Raw genomic sequence first — 27,666 nt, forward strand, 5'->3', positions numbered from 1 at the left:
ACTCAGAGGTAATTCTTGCTGAATGACATTTAATATTGTGCATGTGGCTGCTGAGCTAAGCGTACTTGAAGTATGGCTGTGTGCTCACTATGCATTTTTAATAAAAAACAGCTTTTTCTTTCTTTCTTTTTTCTCCTTACAGTTATGACTGGATGCTTGCAGGGTAAACAGGATATTTATGCATACCTCACACCCATCTCTTTTAAGAGACCAGTAGGTCCATAAAGCACAGACACAGTCCCAAACAATCCCACATGTTTAGCCACATCTAAATGGGTTGAGAGAAAAACCTTTGGTGAGCATCACTTATGAGGAGTTTACAGCACAGCACAACATAAACCACAGTGGTGCTGTGGTTTATGTTGGATTTTGAACTTTTTTGACTCAGTTATTAGTTTTTATATTGTTTAATTACTTTTATAATTCACCAGTAACACTTTCCAGGTCATACTTTAATTTTTTTTCTTAATTTTTTTAAAAGAAAAAGAAAACACATTTATCCAATTTGTCATTAATAAGTACTCAGTTCACACTGATACAGACACACTCGCAGAAACACCCTTTGGCCATTGAACGTTCCCCCAGAATTTAAAATCCTTCTCCTCACATACAAGGTCTTGAATAATCAGGCCCCACCTTATCTTAGAGACCTCACAGTATCATATCACCCCAACAGAGCTTGTCACTCTCAGACTGTGGGCTTACTTATGGTTTCTTGGGTATTTAAAAGTAGAATGTGAGGCAGAGCCTTCAGCTTTTAGGTCCCTCCTTATGGAACCAGCTTCCAGTCCTCCCTTAGTTACACTGGAAAAGGCCTAGGCTGCTGGGGACTTCCCATGATGCACTGAGCTTCACTCACCTCTTTTCACTCTCTGTGTCTATATACGCCACTCTGGATTTAATCATACATTATTATTAATCTCTGGCTCACTTGTGTGCCCTTTGTCCTGCCTCTGCCCCCTCATCCCCAACTGATCGTGGCAGATGGATGCCCCTCCCTGAGCCTGGCTCTTCCAGAGGTATCTTCCTGTTAAAAGGATGTTTTTCTTTCCCACTGTTGCCAAGTGCTTGTTACTGTAGATATAAAGCACTATGAGGTGACTGTTGTTGTGATTTGATGCCATATAAATAAAAGTGAACTGAATCAGTGATGATTATGTGGGCTTTTTTTCCTGCTTATTGATAAAGCTTGTGTCATACTGCCCAAAGTGAGACAACAGAAAGAAGCTGTAAGCATACAACTAACAGATTTATCTGATATAGCATGCATGTTAACAACCAGAAAAACTAAAAATTAGTTGAAGTTAAGTTTCTGATCTGATCAACATCAAAACTCATTTTTAATCTGTTTTTGGTCTTCGTATAATCCTAAAGGAAACAATGGTGTCTTTGTCTAAACGCTCCGGTAATTTTCCACTAATTTTTTGTAAGCATCCATGCTTTCCTTTTTCCTTTTAAATTTATAAATAAAGAAGTTTCTTTCCCTGAATTTGACCCTTCCCAATGGTTTGGAAAAGGGTGTGTACACGTCTGCCTTCTGCTGATAGAAACCCTGCTGATCAGAGTGGGGGTGGAGACTATAACCCCCCCCCCAAAAAAAAACAAAAACAAAAAAAACAACCCATGATTAGTATGCCTTTAAGAAAAGCCTTACTCTTTGTTGTTACAATCACAGGATAGAATGTTGTTGTATTATCACAACAGGAAGGCTAGAAAAGCTGCAGTTCAACCGATGGCCACTATGATTACAGCTTAAAACATCTTTCGTCATCATTATGGTCCCTTTTAATTTAATCCCCCCTAATAATCATTTTAGAAGTTTTTCTGTATAATCACTGGTCAACCTGTAATATTTTGAAGACCTGCTACTGGTTACTGAACGACCGCTGTTTCCACAAAGAGACCTAACATTGATTGCAGCACATCATGCCAACAGCACATTAGCTGCAGATTACTGTCAGAAGAGCATGATTGTCCTCTTGTTATGAGTACACAGTGTGAACCTGATATTTGTGCACAGCCTATAATCATGCATCAATTCAGACCAGGGCATTTTATTTTAAAGAGAACATTGGGTCCTAGGGCTTTGATTTCTTTTGCAGGAAAAGTAGGCCTGTACCAACCACAATCGTTATCTTTATCCTGGAGGTCAAACCGAGGTAATGCTCTCATCTGTCACTGTTGTGTGAAACGCTGGTTCAATACCACCATCTTGTGGGTGACAAGGTTCAGGACTTCTACAACAGAAGGTGACCAAAACAGAAAAAATATTGAAACACGCACTATTCCTTAAAAGGTCAACTCTAGAGCCGTTATTAATTCACTGCAAAGTGTAGGTTGGTTCCAAGGCTTCTGCATCATATTTGAGCAAAATGAAATGGGACTCCATTAAATAGAAACCCATGAGCTTACTGTTGCACAGATTTATTTTAAAACAGCATCAGATTGCAAACAATTGTTTACCACTTGAATGCAACACCAAATTTAAAGGTCCCACTACAACGTCAGCCAGTTCATTCTCATTCCACGGGGGGAATCTGATAATGAGGTTTTTGTCAAAGTTGGCGGTGTGTCACATGAGACAGGTCAGTCACATCCAGTCCATCTTTTTTTAAAATTTGCCTCCACATTGCAGGATTACCACTGCAAAGGGATTCACGTCCTCCCAACACAAAAACAGTTTTTAATGCCCGCATATGATCAAGTAGTTTCACTTTAGTGCCTATATGCGACAGAGTACTGATTGGTTCTCACTCAAACACATCCCCCAACCAACAAGTGATAGTAAACAAAACAAAAACAGAAACAAGTGAAAACAAAGTAATCTGAGTGGGGGGGAAGAAAGTGAACTTCATGATCTCCAGGCTGACAAACCTGCCCCAGATGTTGTAGATCTCACGGTCCTCTCACATTGAGTACCACCACCAAACAATACATTGTGCGTTACTATGACTGGCAGTCAACGGTATCTGATTTATGACCTCCCCGGGATGAGAACGCATTGGGTCAGCAGCGCAAAGCAAACATGTCATATAAATGTATTTTAAAAAGGCAAAAAGAAAAAGTTGTGTTAATGTTTTAAAGAGCTGAAGTACAGTATTTACAGGAGATTAAAAGCAGACTACTGTACAACTCTTTGCTACATTTACATTCTCACAGATAGGCTTAATTTCCAGATAAAAATAAATACACATCTGATTTCTATTACCCTTTGCATGTCTTATTGCTCATCTATTAAAATAACATTGTAATCATAAAAATCTCATACAGTATATACACACACATATGTCTGAAGCAGGTGCATTTCTTTACATTACACACATGCCGGTTTGCATTCTCATATGATTGGACCTCTTCTGTTCCGAGCCACACCTTTGGTCTTTCTTTACATGCATGTTTGTATCATCTACAATATTTTTTGCCCTCCTCTCTCGTTTACTGGGATCTGTTAACTGGGTTGCCAATGAGCTCAGGGCACTGCTCCTCTCCTTTAGCAATCCTGTCGCACTTCCTGAGCAGGTCGTAGTTGATCTTGTCGGTTATGATGCTGTCCTGCTTGTAGTCGGGGTGCTTCGCGACAAATTCCCTCATCCACTTGGCCATGGTCATCAGTTCACCTATTTAACATCAGGAGAAGTCGTTTAGGGAGCGTTACAAGGAGAAAAATGCTTTTGCTTATGAGACTACTCAGTATTAACCTTTTAATGACACTTTACCTGAGGCACGTTTCTTTATGAGCTTCAGATAATTCAAGATGGTGCACCTGGTGTCCACATCCACCTCCATGTTTTCCAGGTAGCAGTTAAGTATTGGGATAAGCCCTTGAAATACTCCCTCCTGATGATTGAAAAAAGAAAAGAAAAAAAAGAAACAAAATGCTGAAGTCTCCTCAGCAGGATAGAAAAAGAAAACTTAAACTACTGCAACTACAAACCCTTCCAGATTATTTCAAGAGATTTAAAAACAGATACCCTTGCGGCCAAAACTTTTAATATTGTAAATGTCTCTCTTTTATTTGTATAACAAAGCTCCTTTAAAATTGGATAACTCAAGTCTGCGGGTTTCATTTCATCTACATGCATCTGCAAACAATGTTTTCTTCACAGGCAGAAATATTGTTCCTCCATCTCCATCCCAGAGTTTGGCTACTAAAATACATCTGCATGTTAGTTTTAATCAATACGATGATAACTGAGGGCAGCTTTATTGTCTTATCACTTGTATAGTGCTCCATCCAAAAGCTGGTTCATGAATAATGACAACTTATAGTTGAGAACATCATCAGGTTTTAAAATCAATAAAATTCAACTCTGTTCAATTCATTTTTATTTGTGTAATAGTCAAATCAGTGCTCTGTATACTCTAAGGTAAAGACCCTATCAGAAAGAAAACCCCAATAATCCTCTAGCACTTGGCGACAGTGGGAAGGAAAAACTCCCTTTAACAGGAAAAAACCCCTCTGGCAAGACCAGGTCATGGAAGGGACAGACATCTGCCATGACCAGACCAAGGTGAGGGGAAAGAAGAGAAAAGGAGAGCAGACGGGAGTGTACATCTGCTTCTGCCAAATATTTCTTATGTTAAAAGATTCCCAACACACCACTGCCAACTGCTGCTGGATGAAGATCGTTAGGTTTCTATTTGTTAAATTGCATGGCCTGACAATATTAAGTGCCTTGCAATAACTGCTATTGGAGTTTGGCATCGTAAATCTAGGAATCCCTTTTCTAATCTTCTGAATCAACTTCTCAGGGAAATGGCTAATTTACTGGGTTTGTTGTTGAAGCAGTGGTTATCGAAGCAAAAATGAACTCTTCTCTCTGCAGGTCCTCATTTTTGTCTAGAGATACAATCCCCCCCAGCTCAGTCACGGTCTGATGAAAGTCAGTTGTCGTCTAATGCATTTTTGCTCTTCACAGCAACGGTTAACCTGCATGCAACTAATGCCTCAAACGTGACTGGCCTATACTTGCACTACAAGTATAAATCTGTCATTACAGACTGAAAACAGGATTTAAATAAGTTAAAAATAAAAAGAAAGAAGGGATCGTGACTTAAAAAAGGTGAACTGAAATAAAATGACAGATACGGTCGTTCAACATCATTTTCCTATTGAGTCATTACTACCAGCATAGCTCACACGTCATGTGCAGGAGAATAACTCACCTTTCCATTGATGATTGTGTCAATGCTCATCAGTGTGTACTCCTCATTGGCACCATCAGACTCCAAGCCGTTTTGAGCAGACGCGGTGCCATCGAGCACCGGGTTGCAGCCTGCAAAATAAATATATCAGCTGCTTCAGTCTGAGGCCTTGACAACAAGTGCAGATCCAAAGATAAACTGTTTTTTTAAGCACCTTTAAAGATGTCCTTGCGGAAGTAAAACATGCCTTCCTGGACAGCGTTTCTCTTCTGCGCGACCTTCATGTTTTCATCCACCTAATAAAAGACACTTCCTGTATCAGATCACTGTGTACAAAAATTCACAACCCTACTCACTGGTTAATTTCCTTTTTTAGAAAAAGAACTGTGGGGTTGTTATCACCTTTGACAGCGGGATTATGAAGTCCAGTTTGTAGGACAGGATCACACGGGTCAGCAGGACCACAAACACCACATATGCAGCGTTTTCAAAGTCAGTGAGCTGCACCTGGAAAGAAAGGGCAAAAAAAAAAAAAAATTAATAATAATAATAATAATAATAATAAGACGACAACTCACCACATCACTGAATTTGAAAGCAGATTACAACAAAACAGTCAAAGAGGTGAGCAGTACCTCCATGGGGCGGAACTCGACTCTCCAGCCGATATCAGAGTTTGGAGGGGGAGGTTTGAACCTCATCGTCTGCCAGTTGGTTGATTGGAGGTTCTGCAAGAAGTCTGAATGAATATTCGTGTACACTGCAGCCATGTGTATACTGCATTTTTACATGCAGGTGGCCCTCTTCTAAAAAATCATTTAAATTCTCACCTCAAAGTGATCGGACTCGTTCTCGTCATCCAAGTGTATTTTCTCCTCAAAGACAGAGAGTGGGTCTCGTATAAAAAGATGCGCTATGTGCTGGGCCAGGAGCTTGTCGATGCCTATTCACACAGAATGCATTATTCATTTCATTACTGCGCGATCATCTCGTTTAGAATTTCCCCCGTGGCTAAAACGTTTGTATTTTCAGAATCAGTACCTGCACTCAGCAGCTGCTTGTAGATCTCCTCGTCTATCGTCAAATCAATGTCATTGTACTTTTCCCCACAGCAGGACAGGTAGCTGTCAATGGAATCATACCTCGACTTGAAGATCCTGTATTTGTTGTTTTTTAAAGGCTGCAAGGAAAGAAAAACATTTCGTTACTGCTTCACTTTCACTTCAACAAACTATAATAAAAAGTAACTTAGTAATGAAAATAAAAAGTTGGCTCTTTACAAGGTTAGATGAGAAGCATCATAAGCATAAGAAAAAGGGGGGGAAAAAAGCAGTTAGTAAAGTAGTAGTTGATGACAAGAAATTTACGGCAGAAATTTGTGTTTGACTAAAACCTATTTTAAATCCACTACTGCCACTTGATAGGACTCAGCACAACACTCAAACTGCATAGACCATCAGTGGTCCTCTGGCCATTTTACTATACATATTTATCATTTAAGTTACAACAGCCATCATTACAAATTATTTTTAAACACATGTAAGAAAGTCTGTATAATCTGAAATCTGAGCATACTCAGTCACTGCAGTGGTTATAATACAACTTCCAGTGTTTTGTTCCTTGCACCTTTATGCAAAAGCATTATGCAAAAGCAGAAATGCATCTTAGTTTGGCCTCTACACACAGATGTGACACTGCACTTCATTATAGGAGGAACGACGAGAGATTAGTTTCCAGGAAGCATGAAAGCACATGATGCAACACATGACTGACATAAACTTTACAAATAAAAGGGTCAAGCCATGATGTAGAGTGCCTACTGTCACTACTGACACCGGCTGGACTAGAAATACAGTGAGTAAATAAAGCTACTCACTTTCATTCGAGGTTTTTAAATCTGATCAGTACCCTGAACTAAAATGACGGCCTGAACTGGGTTTTCTGAGCTCAGCTCATCTGGCATCATCAAGCATGAAAAGGTTATGCTGACCTGCAGCTCACGCACTCTTTGCAGTTAGTTTCACAGTCTCATATCATATTAAACTGCTTGAAAGCACTGTCAGAAAACTGCACTCAAAAGAAAAAAAACATTCAAACTTTGTTGGGAAATCTCCCTAGTAACTTAGTTTCACCATTGCACTCGGGTTACTTCCGTGGATCTCAAGAGCTAATGACTTTAGATGTCAGAAACAGGAACACAAAAAGCCCCTTTTAAATCCAACAACTCACCAGAAGTCTGCCTCTACAAATGAATAAAACACATTTATAAAGTCATGGCTACTCCTGGCCGTTTTCAGGTCCACCTGCTCACCTTTAGCCCGCGCTCCTCCTGCGTCCTGTCGTCCACCGAAGCAGAAATAACTCCCCAGCGACAGTCGATGTCTGACACATGGCCTCTGTAGAAGGGTGAGGCTGCACTCAGTGCCATCTGGTAAAGAGTGAAAACTCTCTTTAGTGCGTTTAAAGGAAATGTGGGTTCAAATAAATAAAATCGATGCAAATTTGTTAAAAAAAACAAAAACAAAACAACCCAACAAAAAACGAGCAACCTCCTTAAATAGCTGTTAAGAACCCAACAGCGCTTCAGAGCTTCTAACAAATCAAATGAATGCATATCAAAGAGGTGACTGCATCAACAAAATACCAAAAATTTGCATAAATATGTATTTATAACACTTGGTTTGTTTGCAGGTTTTACTATTTGCATTCCCCTGCATGGAGTGTGCATCTACTGTAGAGCCACAGACAGTGTTTATTTACAGCATCCATTATGTCAGTGTGGTCTGTTTTTGGCTTCTTAGACGTCACATCTACTATAGCACAGCAAAAACTGCAGGTTCTAAAGCTGCTACAGCATCAAGCGCATAAATAGCTTGATAAGCAGTTGAAACAGTCCTGCTGAGAATGAGGTCAGTTACGGAAACATAATATATGACAGGAAGCAAGTGTTTTGTTTATCCACTCACCACAATGGGGCAGAATGTTGCTAGTTGGTCATAAAGATACCTTGCCTCATCAATGCTGCAAGCCTGGAATGTCACCTGCAAAAGCATCGTAAAAATAGGATGAAGTACACTTATAAGTTACTTATTAGGAATGTGAAGCTGACAAAGACAACCAGACGTGGCACGCTGCTCGGTCAGTTCATTCACTACCTGCAGACAGCAGTTGCCCATGCCGAAGCCCATGGCATCCATGTAGATATGGTCAGGCAGAGCCGCCCTCGCCGCTTCGCCATCATCCTCAGGAAACTCTTCCACAAACGGAGATGGAGTGCACTTGTCTTTGAAAACTAAAGAAATTTGGTCACATGCATTTATTCCACAATGTCTTAAAGGCAAATGAATCACATAAAAAAAACAAAAAAAACCCAACACAACTTTAACTCCATTTACAGTAGCTTACAGATGTGTTCGACTCTGACCACATCTACAGGTCGCAATTGTTGCTTATCACAAAAAAAACCAAGAATATAAAAATATCCTCAATTCAGTCAGACTTACTTGGCACATTTATTACAACTTTTTCTCCCCTTCTGTGACGTATGTTTCTGGTTAGAGTGCTGAAAAAAACCCGTAAAAAATGCAAGTAAAATGTATTTATTTATACAGCACTTTTCACAGATTAAAAAAATAATAATAAAGTGCTACACAATAAAAACACAAAAAGCAAAAGTATGACATCACAATCTAAAAGGTAATAAAAATCACATGTAACCATGTGGATATTTCCTGCCCATCAGTTTCTGATCCATTTTGCTCAACTAACTCCAAAATTTCTAATTAAACACATCTAAACTGTACTGACATTACAACCATGAAGCCTACCTGAATCTCGGGTGTCTGTTGATGGCTTCATCGGGGAAAAACAGCGACTTGGACACTCCTGTTTCAACAGGAGTTGGTCGGTACTCTGGTTTGGTGAAACCCGGGCAGCCTAACCTGAACAAAACCATCACATAACGCAACATTAAAAAGCTGCGGCTGACATTTATTAGAACAATCCCATATCAGCTTATAGATTCACATTTGTATTGACTTCCTTTATGAGGGTAAAAACCTTTGATCAGTATAAACTGAAGCACCTTGGAAATGCGGTGACGGTGCAGAGCGTTTCTCTGGGGTTCAGGACAGACGACGCCTCGCGCCGCCTCTTCCTCATGTTGCCCTCAACAGTGTTGAACTCTGACATTGTCCCGCCGTATGGCTGACCTGGAGTTCCCTCGATCATGTAGCTACCATACTCTGGTCTCCACAGTGTGGGGTGACTGCAAAAACACACAAAGTGTATTATTAAGCTACAACACTTAGAGGTCAGGCTGGAAAAAAAGCCCCTGGTTTCAGTATCACGATGACCTTTCTGATTAAATAAACGGACCGCTCTCCCTTTATCATACGTCGGGCGTAATCCTGGCAGGGGCAAATGAACGCGACACATTTGTGCTTCTGAGCCTGCTCTTTGGTGTGTGCGACAGAGGGGCAGTAATGAGGAATGCATCGGCTCTACTATTCCCACTGTCACTGGTATTTCCCCTGGGTGAAGTTGGCTACACAGATTTAGACCGATGTCATGGGCTGCAAGCAAACATAACACTCAGGAGCCTGTACAAACACATTTACAGCGACTGCAGAGATGGCACTACAGATTAGACATGCAAACAGTATTCCCAGGAGGAGCTCATCAGGGGGGAAATACCTTGGCATCACCTTGGAGATGTCAGTCAGTCATCAACAAAACTTTTGTAACAGATTAATTTCCGCGTCACATATTTTTAAAGCCACCTAAACGACGCTAAAAAAGGGCACATCACAGAAACACTGTGCTGTACATTTTTTTGTTTTTAACAAGTGTGCTACGCACCCTTTTCTTGTGCTGCAATATTAATTGAACTATTGAGCAGAAAGACTGGAAGATTCAAGCTTTGGTACCATGTGCAGGGAGCCTGTGGGGCTGTGCCAAAATCAAACAGAATAACTCAAAGCTCTGAGTCGGGGAGATGTGTCTCTTCCAGTTAACTGCTTGTGCAAAGACAATGTGATCAACAGAGAGTCTCTGTGCATGTTCTGTATGGACACTTTTTTTTTTTTTTATAACCTTAGGTTAAAAACTTCTGATGAGATAAAACAAGACAACCATGTTTGACTGTTTAAGACTGTAGTTTTTAGAGTGTATAGTAAAAAAAAAAAAAGTTAATCTGAGATCATATTAGTAAAAAAAAAACAAAACAAAAAAAAAACTACTGATCTCAGGAGCGTTTCACAGCAAAAATACTCAAGATTTCTGTTAATGGCACCAACTTGTGTGATTTGAGGAAAAACAAAAACAAACAAATACTCAAATACAGTGAATGGAAACAGCTGATTGAGAGTGAAAAACAGGATGAGACAGGAGGGTCTGACTCCTGCCTGCACACTCAGAATGGGACATTCAACTCAACTGCACTTCTCAGGTGCTTTTGTTTAAGTGTGTGTGTATACATGTAAATAAAAAAACATGTAAAAAACGTTTAGCATTTTATTTTTGTGGGAATAAGCTGCCACAGAACTCTGTTGAACATTGCACATTAAACTAAATGTTCTGCAACAGCTGGAGGAATAGGGAGCTAGAGCAGGGCGATATGGCCAAAAATATTTATCACGATATAAATTTGAAAATTTGCGATAACGATATAACTGACGATATAATTGATGCGAGACAAAATACAACTCCACAACATTACTAGCGCAAAAAGACAACCTTCCATTTATTTTCACTTAAATAAGAAGCTGGTTTTTATGTACATTAAAGCTTTATAAAAATGTAACAGTGCAAATGCAAATTCCTTGCTGAAAGTTTAACCAAAAGGCATTTCCAGTAGAAACGGGCTGACATATCCTGAGCATAACCATGTATAATATCCACTGAAGTTAAAAAGAGGTGCTTTGCAACATTAAACTGCAGTGTGCAGTACGTATTTTTCGGACCATAAGGTGCACAGGATTATAAGGCACATTAAGTGAAACAAAGCAGTCAGATAAATCAAACTTTATTAAACTCATTCTTCTTGCTTCCTCCACTTCTGTACCATTGATTCATTAATGTTGAATTCTCTGGCAGCTGCTCTATTCCCATGTTGTTGCAGTATATTAATGACTAACCTGTGGATGGATTATCTCAGTTGTTCTCCTGACTGAAGTTTGGTCCGTTTACAGCATCCTGCCATGCGATTGCATTTGTCTCTAACCATGAGGAACCTTCACGTTAACTTTTATAAGTGGAAAAGTGTTAAGTGTTCGTCCTCCAGCTTCACTGTTTATGTTATGCTAACATAGCTGTGTCGCTAGCGATTACGTAGCACATCATTATATACCAGCTAGCCCAACTTCAGTAACCCTACAAACGTCACTGCTGTTTAGTTTCCTGTCTTCATTTATGTTGGAAGTGATAGCAGAGCTGAACGTTTGAATTTTTTCAGAAATCTCTCAGTCAGAACATGCAATATCATTCTTGGGTAACTAGCGAAACTAGCGAGCTAACTTCCGCTAGCTTCCTGTTAACTTCTAACTCCGTTAAATGTAATAAATTTTGTTTTAATGGATGCCTGGAAGTTAAACTTCATAGTTACACCTGGTAAAGCAGCAATGCTGATCGTTTTATTAAAGATGAAAGACTTTAGACAGTTTAACTCTCAGTGATGCTGCAGTGTTCGTTTGACCTGAAATATACGGAGTTTAGGACCCAGTTTACTCCCAGATTTAAGAGCATCTTAGTCCGACAAATACGACAATAACGACGGCCGCTTGCATGTTCTGCAAAAAAAATGTGCTTTGTCGTGTATCTGACGGACAAACACAAAACCAGTTCCACATCACTGAAGTTGCACCATTTGTACAAACCAATTCTGGTTCATCTGTTTCACTCAACAATCGGCCATGTGCGTATGAAAACAAAGGCACTGCGCATGCGCGTTTTACTCATATTCTATCGCGATATTTCATTTTCCTATCGTTGCCTAACATTATACCTGTATTACCGTGAACGGTATAATATGGCCCAACCCTATAGGGAGCTGTAATTTCTAATGCATAAGACCTCCACTGAGCAGCTATAGCATCTGTTACTTTAAGTCACATTGATGCATATCAAAAAGAAGTGTTTTCTCTTAACTGCTGCACTTCCAATTTAAGTTATAAAAAAGCCGCCATGCACCAACTCAGGAGCTTTCACTGAGGCTGATAACAAAACAAATACAAAAAGAAAGTGTCCACCTGCAGTGCATGCTGATTTAACCTTTATACAGCATCTCATCTCACTCCTCCTCTTCTTATTATCCCACTGTGTCATAAGCAAAGCAAAATCCGCCATTAATCTCTCAGCTTACATTTATTCAAAACAAACCGACAGCCTTTTTGTCACAGCTCCTGACATTTGAGGTGTGGCATTTATTCAAATGTTTTTCATATTCTAGTTTTGTGTGTTAACATTTCAGTGCAACAACACAGTGTCTCCTCCACAGTGTAGTGGTTTACACATTCGCCTAACGAGTAAAAGATCCCCAGTTTAATATTGGGAGGAGACACAAAGGAGAAAACAACACTAGCCAAGTAAATTATGAGCATCTTTCATCTTTTAGTAGCATATGCAACTGAACACACACACACACACACACACACACACACACACACACACACACACAGTGTACCTACTTGGGGTTTATGTTTTCTCCCTGGTCCTGCAGAGTTGCTAAAACATCTCCACCATTCAGGACGAGGCGAACCTTCTCATCCTTGTCGTCAAACTCCACCAACATGTATTCAACCTAAAAGCAAAACGATCAAAGACAGAATTAGACAAATACTGTATTTAAAGTACTTGCCTGATTTTTTTTTTATTTTTTTTAAATAAACACCAGACTTTCCATCGGCGCTATAGATGCCATCACATCAATTCCAATTCATCAGTTACATTTCCTTGACTTTTGACTCTGCTACCCTGTAATCCCCTGTCTGAAAGAGGGATTAATCTATAACAACAGCATTCCACATGGTTTGAAATCAAAATACTTTGTTCAAGCTGTACAGATTTTTGTGGCTGGTGACGGATGAAGAGATGTGAAGTTTTGAATGAAAATGTAAGAAAACCACAGCGAGCAACAGACAAACCCACATACATTGCATAGTAGCCATTAAGTTACCATCCACACAATAAGGAGTGTCCTCATGTGGTAGCAGGCATGCCAGCAGTGTAAGCAGTAAGGGAAAATAAATGAGTGTTGGACCACCACCAGTGACAAAGCTGGACTTCTGTTTTGTCATGTTTTTTGCTCACGGCTCTCTTCAACTCTTATTCAACGCTCCCCAACACCTGACTTAAAAGTCAAAACTGGCTCCATGGTTATGACCTTGTCATGTCAATAAACTCAAACATGCTGGGAATTACATTGCTTCACATATTGCAAGGAGGCCAAACTAGTTTTACATCGGGGCCCATATACAGCTGCCGGAGCGGTTGGTGCAAAGAAGCACGATTTCAACAAGCACATCTTGGTTTTTCTACACGATAAAGAAATGTCTAAAATTGCTGCCCATAAAGCAGGAAACCTTTTCTTTTAATTTACAGAAAATGTCCTGCTTTATTTATTTTATGGTGGACACATGAAAAACTGAAAATTCTATATCAGACAAACACGAACTTTTCTGTCATTTAATTGTTTATCTATTACTTAATTACTTGTGTGTAGGCAGAGTAGGGCAAGCTGTAATATATGTAAAAATACAGTTAAAAGTCCAAAACTTATGCCTTCCTTTGAAATTTTCCAAATATGGCCAGAGGGTCGGATTGGAGTCTTTGCCTGGCCAATTCTGGAACCCGGGCCTTATGTTTGCCACCGTTGGTATACAGTATCAAAGAGCTGCAGGATTTGTTGCAGTTACATGTGTATGTGCTGCAGTCGGTCAAGGTGCGCACACACACACACACACACACTTAATTAGTCTATCAACACAGGACCACTGTTGCATCATGCCCAGCCGCATTACTAATAGATTAAAAGCATTAACAGACAACACCAGCATTAATATTATTCCACAATCCTTACCTCATCGCCCCACTTTAGCACATCTTTCTGACGATCCTTCAGTTTGTTGTAGATGTTGAGAAACTGGATGATACCGTGTTTTCTAATGTGGTCAGCATACTTTCGGGTTTCTTCCCAATTCAGTGGAGATCCCTGTGACAGTAGACCCATCGCACACGCTGACTGCAGGTATAAAGTGACCGCTGTTCGGCTCTTGCTGCCTGCTTTCTATTTAAACGGCACGCCGGGCGATAGCTAGCTAGCTCGTCTGTCCAGGTGGGAGAGCTCGCATGAAGCGTCGGTTAAAACAAGCGGCAGAGTATGGAGGGCTTTCAACAGAGCCGCGGGCTGAATGAAGGATCTCTTGGGGTTTCTAAGCAACAACGTGCCCTGTCGGTAACCTCAGCTGGACGTCCAAAAGAAACAGGCCCCTGCTCATCACTTGCTAATGCCTCGTTAGCTCGGTACCGTGAGTTAATAACTCCGCACCCGCTGCTAAACGGACGACTTAGTGCCTGGTGACACCAGCTCGGTAAACAGCTACGGACTGAAGCCAGTAAAAGCGCAGCTATATGGGGGGGGAATGACAGCGACGTGCGCCGGTAGAGAAGTCTGTGTTTCGGAACCACTCTGCCGCACGCCGTCGCTCAGTGTTGTTCATATGAACGCCCTCCTACTTCAACACACGTGACATCTTCAGGCGGAGCGTAGCGTGGAGTTGCGTCACTATGACTCAGCAATCTTCGCTTCGAGTCTCCGCCCACCAAGCCGTCAATCATAGCGAGCACCAGGGCACGTTCAAGAGCGAGATGCCGTAGATATAACATTCGTCCATATTACAGTTTTTCGCAAATGCTAAAACAGATTTCACAAACGTTTCCACCATGTTCCCCAATGTCTAAACACAACACCCTTTTCTAAAGCTACATAAATACAACCACACCTTCCCACTGCAAAACTCAAACTTTCACGCCAAAAGAGCAGCTTGAAGCTTTCAAAAAAAAATGTAAACACTATACACATCATTACACACTACAGCAAAACAATTGAAAACACAATGCTCAATTTGTGAAAAGGTTCTTTGTTTCATAACTGCCAATGCATATTTTTTATAAACCATACAGTAACGGATTGTCGTAGATCTCTGCAGAGGATTAGGCATTTAGATTTGTGAGTTTCATATGAAGAGTATAAATCTATAGAAAATCCTGCATGTACGTACACTACTGTAACACAACTGAATGCAAAAACAGAATCTATTGTACACAACAGTACTCCTGAAAACATGATCAGGGTGTGAAGCTTTTGGGTTTTTTTTAAATTTATTATTATTTTTTATTTACATTATTCACACCACAATCACTGTGCGGCATCATGTCGCTGAGCTGCATTGGGCCACATCACCTCACCCACATCGCAGGCTATATTGTCTCTTGCCAGGCACCGCAGGAAAAACGCCCTGGAATGGCGAATCCATCCTTGGAAGGCCTCCGCTGGGATGTCAACACAGGCCAGCTCCATTGCCCTTAGGAGGTTCTCTCTTGTGTATGGTTGTCTGTCATAAACCTTCCATCTCCACGATGAGAAGAACTCCTCTATAGGGTTCAGGAAAGGGAAGTAAGGTGGCAGACAGACGTTTAAAAAGTGGTCACCGTTGGTGGTGAACCGCTCTCTGATTTGGTTTGTTCTGTGGAAGCGGACATCGTCCCAAATGATCACATAAATGTGATGTGCGGGCCCAGGATGGTGTTGGTGGTGGTCCAGGAGGATGTCTTTTAGTTCTTCTAGGAAGGTGAGGAGACGTTGGGTGTTGTAAGACCCAAGGACAGCATGCCGGTGGACAAGCCCCTCCGACCCATGGCCGCACAAAGGGTAATATTACCCCCCCGTTGGCCAGGGACCTCAGTGATGGCTCTTTGGCCAATGATGTTACAGCCTCTTTCGTTTCTGCAGGCTGAAACCAGCCTCATCCAGGAAGAGGTACTCATGAGGTCTGGCCATCGTTTCCAACTGTAATATCCTCTGTGAAAATGTGAAAGTGCACAGGTGTTCAGAACAACATTCAATCAGGTAGCACAGTATTGTCCAGAAGTAATGTAGGCCACTGAGCAACACAATATGTCCACTAACTGTACTGTTAACATGGATGTATACTTACTTGCACATACTCGTAACGTAGGTCTTTGTGTCGCGCAGAGTTGCGCTCAAAGGGAACCCCATAGACCTGTTTCATCCGCGTCTTATTGCGCCGGAGAACTCGATCCATTGTGGCCAAGCTGACATCGTCAATGCTCTCAAAGTTGACATTATCGGCAATGACTTTGTCTCTGATCTCCCGGAGTCTGATGAGGTTGTTCCCAGAACCATATCCACAATGAGGGTTTCTTGTGCCGCTGTAAATATGGCAACCCTCCCATCTCTATGTGGCATTCTTTCAACTCTAAAGAAAGAAACATGTGTTGTCAATTGACATGTGTTACAATACAGTCACAATTGATATGAAACCAATAGACTACTTTCACAGGTTTGTAAAACTGTATTGTGACCAGAGATGGGCAGTAACGCGTTACTGTAATCTGATTACTTTTTTCAAGTAACGAGTAAAGTAAGGGATTACTATTGCAAAATCGGTAATTAGATTACCGTTACTTTCCCGTAGGAACGCTGCGTTACTGCGTTACTAAAACCGTGATTTTTTTTGCGAGAATGTCTCATGACAGTGACGTAAGCAAGTGCGACGTTGGTGACAGCAGCTGTGTGCAGATCAACAATGGATAATATATCGAGTGCGGGAGAGAGTATGAGCGTGCAGCGTTTAAAGTGTGGAAGTACTGACCTTACTTTGAGTTTGATTCCATAAAAAGTGACAAAAACATTAGCGTCCATCGTGCGTGGGAAGAAAACTTCTTTTTACAGCGAAAAAAAACCCCTAAACTTCTGAGCAAGCACCGAGTAGCTACGACGTAATGGGAAACTCACAGAGACACTCGCGCGGATTCTTCAACTGACCGCAGCACACCTACACCAGGGTAACCCTCCGCCTACCCTGCTCCTGCTTTACAGGTGAAAATAGAGCAAAAGGACCGCTGAGTCTTTGACTTTATTTATTTTCTGCTGTGTTTTACTTGCATCTGTTTGAAAGAGTGAGTGAAAACACAAAAAATATTTTATTTTATGTGCTGGAATGTGTAGAAAATAGGTTTAAATGTTAAACTAATTTATTCAAGTCAGAGAATGTTGCATATAATTAAATGTTTTGCTTGATGCATAAAGTTAAAAGATTAAAACTGATAAAACAAGTTAAAAAAAGAGACTTTTCCATTTGATTACATTTTGTATGATGGATTATGTAGAAAAAGTAGAATTGGGCTGAAAGATCTATCACTTTATCACCTCTTCAGGTTGTAAATCGTGTTTTTAAAAAGTAACTAACTAACTAACTACTTTTGAAAATAAGTAATCAGTAAAGTAACGGGATTACTTTTTGGGGGGAGTAATCAGTAATTAATTACTGATTACTTTTTTCAAGTAACTTGACCAACACTGATTGTGACAAAGAAAGCAATCGAGTACAATACCTATTGTGTTGTCTGAATGCCCTGATAATGGTGGCCACGGTGAACCTACTCAGGTTTGGACGGACTCTTAGTCCTGCTTCACCCATTGTCATGCCATGGACAATGACATGGTCAATGACTGTTGCTCGCATCTCATCCGTAAAGATGGTGCGAGGTTGTCTTGCTCTCCCTCCAGGGCCAGCTCCTCTTCTTCCAGGGCCAGCTCCTCTTCTTCCAGGGCCAGCTCCTCTTCTTCCAGGGCCAGCTCCTCTTCTTCCAGGGCCAGCTCCTCTTCTTCCAGGGCCAGCTCCTCTTCTTCCAGGGCCAGCTCCTCTTCTTCCAGGGCCAGCTCCTCTTCTTCCAGGGCCAGCTCCTCTTCTTCCAGGGCCAGCTCCTCTTCTTCCAGGGCCAGCTCCTCTTCTTCCAGGGCCAGCTCCTCTTCTTCCAGGGCCAGCTCCTCTTCTTCCAGGGCCAGCTCCTCTTCTTCCAGGGCCAGCTCCTCTTCTTCCAGGGCCAGCTCCTCTTCTTCCAGGGCCAGCTCCTCTTCTTCCAGGGCCAGCTCCTCTTCTTCCAGGGCCAGCTCCTCTTCTTCCAGGGCCAGCTCCTCTTCTTCCAGGGCCAGCTCTTCTCCCTGCTCTGCATCAAATTCCTCTTCCCCTGACTCTGCCTTCATCCAGTGTGTTTGCTTGACCTCTTCAGCATACTGTGCACTCTGAACTTGCTTTTATACATGTAGTCACAGCATTAGCAACAGGTGTCTTCAATTTTGAGTCGTTGTGTGTAATGAATGACGCCAGGTGTGTTCATTGTGTTCAAATATTGCTGACTGTGGCAAGCATGTTGCATCACATGAGCTTTCATTTGAGAATATGAGCAGAGTTCTTTTGCAACTTGTGTTTTAGTGAATTGTGTCTGCATGTGTTTATGATATTGGTAAATGATGGCTAGATTTAGTAAATGTGTTTAGACAACTGGTCATTTGGTTTAGAGGACTGGCTTTTGTGTTTTAGCATATGAGAAAAACTGTAAAATACTTTAATAATTTAAAAATTATTTTTAATTTCTAATTTTAAGATTTTATTTTAGTTTCATTTAAAAGAAAAACAAGCTACACAAAGAAGAAGAAAAAAATACCATGACAGTGAGCAACACCAAAATAATCAAAGAACTTATTTAAGAAGGTCTATTTTTTTCTATAGGGTCATCGGCGAGGCTCCACAGGCAACGTCTTTCATCCTCTGTGTTTCTAGCCAGGAACAGATTTAGCCACAGTCTATAAATGGTAAAATGATAATGGAAAAATGGGGCACTGAACTTCAAAGAGAGTGAGTCCTTCCTTCCTGTGGAAATCAAGTTAAGCTATTGAATTACTGTTATTGTTGTTTAATTTAAATGTAATTATCTAATCGCGCTTACGCTCGAGCAACTGTTAAAAACAATTGACTATAGGGAAATCGTTCATATTCTCTTTACATTGACCTTTTCTAACGCAGATTACTGTTTGCCATTGTCTTTTCCATAATTATGAACTGATTATTTTGGTAAGACCAGAATCCACGCCAACTTAGGTTAACCTGCTGTATGGCAAAGTATTAAACATTCACTTTAGGCTTAATTATCAAAACTGGTATTATGTGACTTTCTGTCTTGACAAATAAATAATGAACATATACATTTACATGGAAGATTTGGTTTATTCTTATATGAAAAAAGAGGGTTATTACATTAAGAACAATGACTATTAAAGACAAAATATCATTTTGCCAGAGTAAATGTGCCTCCTTGTATACACAGAACACAAAATAAAAACACTGTTGTTTATCTGACATAAGGCAAGCTTTTCGTTTCTTTAGTTTTTTGGTTTCATGTTCGTTTGGAGTTTTCTGATTATTGGCTCCCTCTTTGTTTTTGTTTTTTAAAGTAAAGAATAGTATGAGGAAGACTATGGAAGACAAAATCAAAAGCAGCCATGTCCTGTTTGTTTGTTTTTGCAGGGTAACTTATTTACCCTTAGTTTCCACAGCACTAAAATGAACGAGTCATGTTTAGGGTAGAGTGTTCATACTAAGGCAAATTTGCAAAAGTAAATGTAATAATGATACAGCACTCTCGTGAGAGGGCGAGGATAGGCCTATTGTATATGCATGAGTTGACAAAATAGCTTGTAGGGTTATTACACTCATAGCCAAATAAGGATTTGAGGATGTGGTTTAACCAAACACAATCGACTGCTCGGGTCACACCCCCTCTGTGTCGATAAAACCTGCACAGTCACTTAGAGGCAATCACTACAAGCGATGTCACTGTCGATGTAATGTTTTTGCCCAAATATTAAGAGTTTCTTAAGTTTTATTCACAAATATATAGTAAAATACATTTGTGAGACTCGGTTTACAGCTACAACCCACATGTATTTAAATTTAAATACATGTGGGTTGTTTAACACATTCTCCACGTGTATGGTTACATACTTATATAATAATTATTTTGTCTCGTTTGTTATATTAATTACTTGTTTCTTCTTTTTTGAGTGTCTGGAAAGCAAAAAGGTGTGGCAAAGGCTGGAGGATTGTGAAGTACTGCAGCTAGATTATAAAGATTAGATTATTAAGCCAAAGCATGTGCTGCCACTGTATGGGGTTTAGAGAGGTTAGGAGAGGGTGGAGAGCTCCCACTGCCCCCCCAAGAGCACAAGGCAACGTTAAAAACAACCATTCAGACTTTCTGTTTGAATTGCTGTTGTCTTCAGGCAGGAGTTTTAGGACATCAAAGATAAGGACAAACATATTATAGATAAGTTTCCAAAAACCACTAAACCACTTCAGTTACACTAAACTCTGCTGGAGAATGACTCATGTGATCAATGGTCAGGGAGACTTTCACTGTATATTGTTTTCCGTGTATGTGCAGAGATTCAAAATGATGTGTCAAAGACATTGCAAACATCATGGGACCTATAAAGACTGAATTAAGACCAGAAACAAAAGGTGCATGTCTCTTTCATATTTTAGAAGACAGGAATGCCGCTTTACTAATCCAGCCAGTTTACCAACGACGCTGTGAAAACCACGCACTACTAAATCCCGCTGATAATCATTCAATTTAAGGTTTGTACCGTCAAACAATCCAATTCAATGTTATTTATGAAGCATTTCTTTTTTAAAAACAACAGACTTTGACAAAGTGGTGTACAAAGCACCAAAACAACACAATAAAACAATAAAAACATTAATAATTACAAGATAAGAAAACACCACTCTCATTCTCAGTAAAAGCCAAAGAGTAAAAATGAGCTTTAAGACGTAGTTTAAAAACAGGCAACGAGGGGACCGATTCTAAATCGGGCAGGGAGATTGTTCCAAAGTTTGGGGGCTATAGCTGAAAAAGCTCAATCGCAGCTGTTTTTCATTTGAGTCTTTTGGGACTAGCAGGCCTCAGTGACCTCGAGGGGACATATGGAGTCAACAGCTTAGATATTTGAGCAAACTCACAGCTAGTTTGGAAATAAGACATTGTGCTACAGGCAACGTAGATGAGCATGTCATATGCCTAACTAAGGGCTTGTCATAAAGGCCAGTGTGACTTTACAGACTTAACAGTGAAATATTCAAGTTATGAAATCAGTTCTCTTCATCAGCTTTTGACTGTGAGTTATGATCTCTTATCTTATCAAGTTACGCTCTGTTCAAACACATTCTACTTTTGCTTCCATGTGAGCTCTTTGTGCTATTGTATTACAGTTTTTTCTGAATGCTTAAACCCTAACTGTGATTCCTGTAGCACAATCTCTAAAACTATTCAGACTTATAGCAAAACCACTCACTGAGTTTGCAAAACTAAAAGCACAAAAACTGCTTTGCACTCAGTTTGCAATTTTGTAACACACACTTTGCAAAACTGCAGGCACAATTCACTGCACAACACTCAATTACCAAATTTCCAACACACTCCTAGCAAAAGTATACACATGTATGGCTATCATTAACACTAATTTGCCAACTGTCTGGCACACTGTCACATGGGAAAACTTTTTTAGATAATTAGTTCACTTTGCAATCAGCCTAAGCACTATAATACAGGTAAGCTGTGTGTGCGGAGTACAATGGAGGGAGCAGAAAGAGTGAGAAGTAGAGGAGGCCGAGGAAGAGGACGTGGAGGTGAAGAAGTAGGATGAAGAGGACGACAAGGACAAGGAGGAGCAAGAGGAAGACGAGGAGGGGGGAGAGGAAGATGAGGAGGGGGGAGAGGAAGGGTAGGAAGAGTAAGAAATAGAATTGCTGATGACATCAGAGCTACAATAGTGGACCATGTCAACCGTGGAATGACCCTGAGGGTAGCTGGCCAACGGGTCCAGCCTAACTCGAGCCGCTACACTGTAGCAAGTACCATAAGGACATCTTGAAATGAGAATATGTTAGTACAGTCACTTCGCACAAAGATTTGTAGCACTGCCATATGCCAATGAGAAACACACCAATACCATTGATGTAAAAATACTGAAATTGTTACTTTACAGAATTGCTAGATGACCAGATGCTGGGGGCAGAGGAAGCATGTTCACTGCAGACCAAGTAACCCATATAGTCATTATGGCGATTGCAAATAATCCTATACTTGGAAATAAACACTTGTGTTTGTTTTGATGTGTTTGAATAAACACCAGTACTTGAAGTTTGGATCCCTCTATGCTTATGGATCTATGACAGAAGTATGAGCTCAAACTGACATAGCCTACCTTGTGCACAGAGAAAGCAAAAGCCAGATGTGTTTTGTATTCATACCATCAGTGTGCAGTTGGCGCATTGTGTGCTTAGTAGATGATGGCTTGTGTGTACTGTTTGATACGGAAACACCATTTTTACGATGGTGTGAAGAGTTAATCTAGCTGTGTTTGCTTTTGCAAGAGAACTACAATGTTTTGATGATTGGGTGACAGGTTTTCTTATTTGTGTGAAGAGTTTTGCAAAATTAGCCAATAGTTACAAAAAATGTGCTTAAGCAATCAGAAAAAACTGTAATGCACATGTTAGCCAAGTTTTGCTGTAATACTTGCAGATGGTGCCCACCAGTTTCTGACTCATAAATTCAAACTTTATGAGTTGTATTGAAAGGTCATTGGACTTTTCAGCCCAGTTACAAAGCACAGAAAGCTGTAAATGCACATATAAATTTGCAAACACAACACATTCTGATTTGTTGATTTATGCAAAGTGTGCCCAAGAGTAGCAATAAAAAATGGTTTTCAATAAATGACCACAGCTCAGACTAGCTTATCCTTATTCTCTTTAATTAAAACAAAGAAAAAAATGGAAACACATGAGCAGTCAGGGAATCCATAAATAACGATTTCCAGCAAAGCTCAGGCTCTGAACATCATTCCCGAGTTAACTTGTTCCTTTTTTTTTGTCCTTTTTACAAAAACAGTGTCTCACCATCACATCTAAACTCATTCAACCCTCATTGTTCCAACACGTTCCTAACCCCAACCTGTTTTCTTTGCTGCAATAGTGTTTATGGTGATCACACAACATACAGAGCAAAGCTGCAGAATGCTGCACGTGGCACACAAGCAGAGAATCTGCAGTCTTGCTCCGTGGTGCGTTTCAACACCAGTCACGAGCGCCTACTCCTGGTAGGTGACACCAACACTTATTCCAGCTCCAGCTTCTTCTTCTTTTCAAGTATCTGAGAATCACAGTAGCTATAATCACCATAAACAAGACTGTCAGACCATACATTGTTTCCATGGCACTGGGCCAAATAAAATTGTTGTGCTGCAAGTGAATTTTAACAGGAATCTTGAAATTTATATCTTATATTTGATTTTTAAATAGCACTCCATTTGCTGTAGAAAAAAGGCTAACAAAATTAGTCTGGCTGAATTGGCCCCAGAGTTAGATTTGTCAAAAAAAAGGAAAAAATAAAGAAGATAAATTAATAATTTACTACATCAATTTATCTCTTTCATAACCATTACCTGGCTTTACTGATGCCAAATATAATATGAAAGCTAAGGACCATTTTCAGGAGCTTGGACAAGTTGGAAACCTCCAGACATGTAAAGTACAAGGTTGTTATGATCTAATTCTTTATATACTGACAGGTGCAGATGAAACTGAACTGGCTCTGGACTCTCGTGTTTTCCGTGTCGGTATGGTGACGACACAGCATGAAATTCCGACTGTGGCTTCTGGCAGCTCATCATCCTCAGTCCATTCATTGAGGTCAGGGTTGTAAACCTGAATGCATTTCTTGTACTTCTTCTCGCCCTCGTTCCAGCCACCGAGGAGATAGATCTTGCTATTCAAAATGGAAATCCCTGCTGTGCTCACCCCCGTGTGAAGAGGTGCGCAGTAGCTCCACTGCCCACTATGAGGGTTGTAAGATTCGACAGCAAGGACGTCCACCCTCTCCCCGCGCCCTCCTAGCTGGCTTCCGCCGATCACATAGGCGCGGTCTCCCACAGTGGCGGCACAGTGCCAGCCTCGAGGCGTGCTCAGACTGCTCTTATCCTGCCAGGTGTCAGTGGAAGGGTCGTAAGAGCACACAGACCTGGAGTAGGCGTTATTAATGTAACCTCCAGATACAAGTATTTTTCCGTCGATCACAGAGCTGCCGTGGCAGCAGCGGGGGACCTCCATGGGTGCTTTCATCTGCCACTGGTTGGAGGAAGGCACGTAGCACTCCACGGAGGCCTGCACACCATCAGCATTTCGCCCTCCGATGGCAAACAAGAGGCCATTGAATGTGTTGAGGCTGAAGTGGGTGCGCCTCTGGATCATGTTGCTCAAGTGAATCCAAGCATTGAACCGGGAGTCATACCTAAGGAATGCAAAGGGGATTATTTTATGCTACACATACACTAACTAAAATGACAGATGGTGGGCTTACCTGTCTTAGTTCTTACCTGCAGAAGTTGCTCACGGCATGTTTTGCCTGGTTTCTTGCATCATTCTGGTCCTCACCCCCCGCAACATACAGGAATCCGTCCAGGACTGCAACACACTGATTGAAGCTCTTTGCTGGCATCTCCGTCAGCTTATTCCACACATTATCTGAATCTCTGTAGAGAACGTCTTTGCTGAGAGATTTCTCTGTCAAGGCAGGGCGTCCGCCAACTGTGAGAATCACTTTGAGACCACCACGTACTTTTGTTCTGCGTGACTGGAGGATGTTCTGTTGGTACGGAAGCAGATGGTAATTCATAGCATCGACGAGGAGGCGGTGGCACTCGGGGTCCTGCATCATTCTTGGCACACCTTGGACATGATTCACCAGGTCTTGGGGAGTGATAGTGCCAAACCTGATGAGAGTTAGCAGATCTGCCGCATACTTTAACCTCTTCTCATCAAAGTCCAGCCATTTCATGGCAATCTGGAAGGCTGTAACTTCAGAAGGTAGCTGCAGGGAATCATCTGACAGAAATTCGCTGATCTGCTCATAGGTTAGCTTCAGGAACTGCTCCATCTCAGAAAACTCAATGAAGTTCTCTCTCATGAACTTCTGAGTCGCTTCCTTGGTTTCTTTGAGGTCATAGGCATCAGCGATATTGGCTACGTACATGCAATTCTCCACACTGAGCTCCTGCATGAGGAAGTCACTGCACATCTTCACTAAGGTGCCAATCTGCAGCAGCATGGCTGCAGCAATAGTGCTGCCAATGCTGTAGAGCGACAGAGTGAGCTTTCCTGAGTATGCGTACGTAATTGCAGTAGCGAGGCCAACCGGTGAGAGGTCGTTCAGGTCTATCTTCTGGAGGGTCGAGTCCTTCTTCAAGATGTTTCTAATGTACTCACTGCAAGAGGCCATGACAACCTTGTGCACATCAAATGACTTTGATTTGGTGGCGACTGTTAGATCACAGAGGAAGCTTTCGTTTCTCATGGTGCTCAGACCTTCAAGGAGGTTCGGGGCATACACAGAATCAGTGACTTCAGTCGAAATGCAGCTAAAGCCATTTCCGCCTTCAAGCAGAGTGTTCAGCCCGTTAATCTTGTTGATGGGGCTGTTCTCAACCATCAGGGCCATATCATTTATGTCTCCCTTGCTCTTTTTGGTTGCCTTGTTCTTTTTGGGTGCCATGGTTTTAGCAGCAGAACACAGCCCGGACCTTCTGAAAAATGAGCACATAAATGTTAGCTTTTTTAGTCTATTTCAACTTGAATGGATAAAAAAGTGTTTTATGAGCGAACTAGATAAAACCAGCTGCAGATAAAGTGCGACAAATGCAACTTGTGACAGAAATTAATTTTTCTGGGTTATCTTATTGATGAAAGCAACTCATTTTAAGCAGTGGGGACAGGGGCAGCAAAAGACACAGCTACCCAAGCTAATAGGTAAAATAACTGGGTAAAAAAGAGCACCCGAGAAAGCAACTGAAGAAAGTGTTCAGCTCTTTGTGAAAGACCATAAGGACAAATAGTTATAGACATTCAAAGACTTTAAGGAAGATTCAGATAACCCTCAGAGAAATTCCTGCACAAAAGGGACAGGGCGGAGGCTAAAATGAACTGAGGCAAAGCAGAAAAACTGATTGTTAAAGATTTGAAATTCTGTTTGGAACTCATTGGTGCCCCGTCCCCAGGGCTAAAGAAGAAAAGGGAAAATCTAGCTTAGTGTCACAGTGTGGGGTACGAGAGCCAGCACGTGTGAGGACATGAGGGTTCAGGAGGTGCACATGGCACCCTTTATCCTGAAAATCACATAGTCAGGCTTTTAGGGCAACATATATTGCCATCCAGCCAACTTGTCTTTTGGTAAGAACCTTGCTTATTTTAACAAGACCATAATGAACTGCACTGAGCTCACCATACCCTGTGTGAACACTGAAAATGAGCTTATATTTTTCAATGAACAATAAAGTTTTTACAGTTTTAAAATGTGATGTGTTGTCCTCATAGTATCATCAATGAGCGAATAATTGCTATCTGTTTTGTATTTATATTTTATATTATCTTATTATATTTCTAATTTATATTAATCATTTTCTTGTCAAATATGTAAGATGTCTCCACCTTCAATGTTGGTTTTGTTTTGGAACTGTTCAGATTTCTTTTGGCAGATTTGAAAACGTGTGCTACCAGGTGAGCCAGGAGTGTTTAAGTGCATCAGCATGCTCCCTCGTTGCATCTGTCACAATTTATCAGCAGCATGTCCAGGAATAGCAACACTGGCCGGCTCACCCATGACGTTCCTTTTATAGACTTTGAGACATGAACAGCAGGCCTAATGTCCTCTGACTGTTTGCTTGTTCTTTTCTTTTTTGACACTTTTCTTTCATAAATTGTTTCAAGTTTGTCTTAAAGTCTACAATGACGACCGTATACAAGACAAAACACTATCAGAAACGTCATTGCTGGCATTATTTACCACAGGCCTAGCAGACACAGATAGTTCTTTTTCCCATGCCTATGTTTGAAAAATGAAATTACAAGTTCTACTCATCAGACATTTTTGATATTTTGAAGCACAATATTTGGAGCAAGAAAGCAGATTTTCTGTTCTGTAAAAGCTTACAAATGCTGATGTACGAGCTTCCTCTGACTGCCTCCTGCTTTGTTATAATGCCAAACAATCAAGCTTTAGAAACTTACCTAAAAAATGAAGTTGAGGCCGGTGAAGAGGGAGCTTGCACCTCCAGTTACTGGAGCAGGAGAGAGACCAGCCGTCACCCCCGTGGAAAGGGATATGCAGTAAACTCCTCCTCCAGGGGAGTGGGTTCCAATCAAGTATTGTGCAATACCAGTGGCAGAAGACCCTCAACGTGAAAGTGTCCCACAATAGCCTGTAATCATCTGATAACAACATACTGCCGGGTGGCTGTGTATCCTCAGTGGGATGCCATGTGTTACGTGATTAGTGCAAACAACTTTGTACACTTTTACAATAAAACTATTAAAAGTAAATATT

General features: G+C 41.0%; 3 protein-coding genes across 4 annotated transcripts; all 3 read right to left on the reverse strand.

Moving 5' to 3' along the window:
* Window positions 1-2,408: 2,408 nt before the first annotated feature.
* gclc (glutamate-cysteine ligase, catalytic subunit) lies at window positions 2,409-14,888 on the reverse strand. The gene is made up of 16 exons (XM_014409116.4): window positions 14,222-14,888; window positions 12,831-12,943; window positions 9,230-9,412; window positions 8,973-9,086; window positions 8,649-8,707; window positions 8,301-8,437; window positions 8,112-8,186; window positions 7,457-7,573; window positions 6,187-6,325; window positions 5,976-6,088; window positions 5,781-5,873; window positions 5,548-5,652; window positions 5,360-5,441; window positions 5,167-5,276; window positions 3,717-3,837; window positions 2,409-3,617 (listed from the first exon to the last, which is right to left on the reverse strand). Exons 1-16 carry the CDS (start codon window positions 14,369-14,371, stop codon window positions 3,436-3,438), a joined length of 1,893 nt encoding a protein of 630 aa, XP_014264602.3. The 5' UTR covers window positions 14,372-14,888; the 3' UTR covers window positions 2,409-3,435.
* Window positions 14,889-15,289: 401 nt separating this feature from the next.
* On the reverse strand, window positions 15,290-18,481 carry LOC143421696 (uncharacterized). Its single transcript, XM_076891332.1, has 3 exons — window positions 17,779-18,481; window positions 16,359-16,640; window positions 15,290-16,222 (listed from the first exon to the last, which is right to left on the reverse strand). Exon 1 carries the CDS (start codon window positions 18,428-18,430, stop codon window positions 17,867-17,869), a length of 564 nt encoding a protein of 187 aa, XP_076747447.1. The 5' UTR covers window positions 18,431-18,481; the 3' UTR covers window positions 15,290-16,222; window positions 16,359-16,640; window positions 17,779-17,866.
* A 4,546-nt stretch (window positions 18,482-23,027) lies between these two features.
* Window positions 23,028-27,440, reverse strand: klhl31 (kelch-like family member 31). 2 transcript variants are annotated; one of them, XM_076891722.1, is made up of 3 exons: window positions 27,351-27,440; window positions 24,665-25,870; window positions 23,028-24,579 (listed from the first exon to the last, which is right to left on the reverse strand). In XM_076891722.1, exons 2-3 carry the CDS (start codon window positions 25,837-25,839, stop codon window positions 23,847-23,849), a joined length of 1,908 nt encoding a protein of 635 aa, XP_076747837.1. In that variant the 5' UTR covers window positions 25,840-25,870; window positions 27,351-27,440; the 3' UTR covers window positions 23,028-23,846. The 2 variants fall into 2 exon arrangements, with proteins under 2 accessions (XP_076747837.1, XP_076747838.1); XM_076891723.1 differs by having other exon boundaries at window positions 24,665-25,867; window positions 27,351-27,434.
* Between the last annotated feature and the right edge of the window lie 226 nt (window positions 27,441-27,666).

Source organism: Maylandia zebra, linkage group LG13 (assembly GCF_041146795.1).
Source record: "Maylandia zebra isolate NMK-2024a linkage group LG13, Mzebra_GT3a, whole genome shotgun sequence".
Taxonomy (NCBI): domain Eukaryota; kingdom Metazoa; phylum Chordata; class Actinopteri; order Cichliformes; family Cichlidae; genus Maylandia; species Maylandia zebra.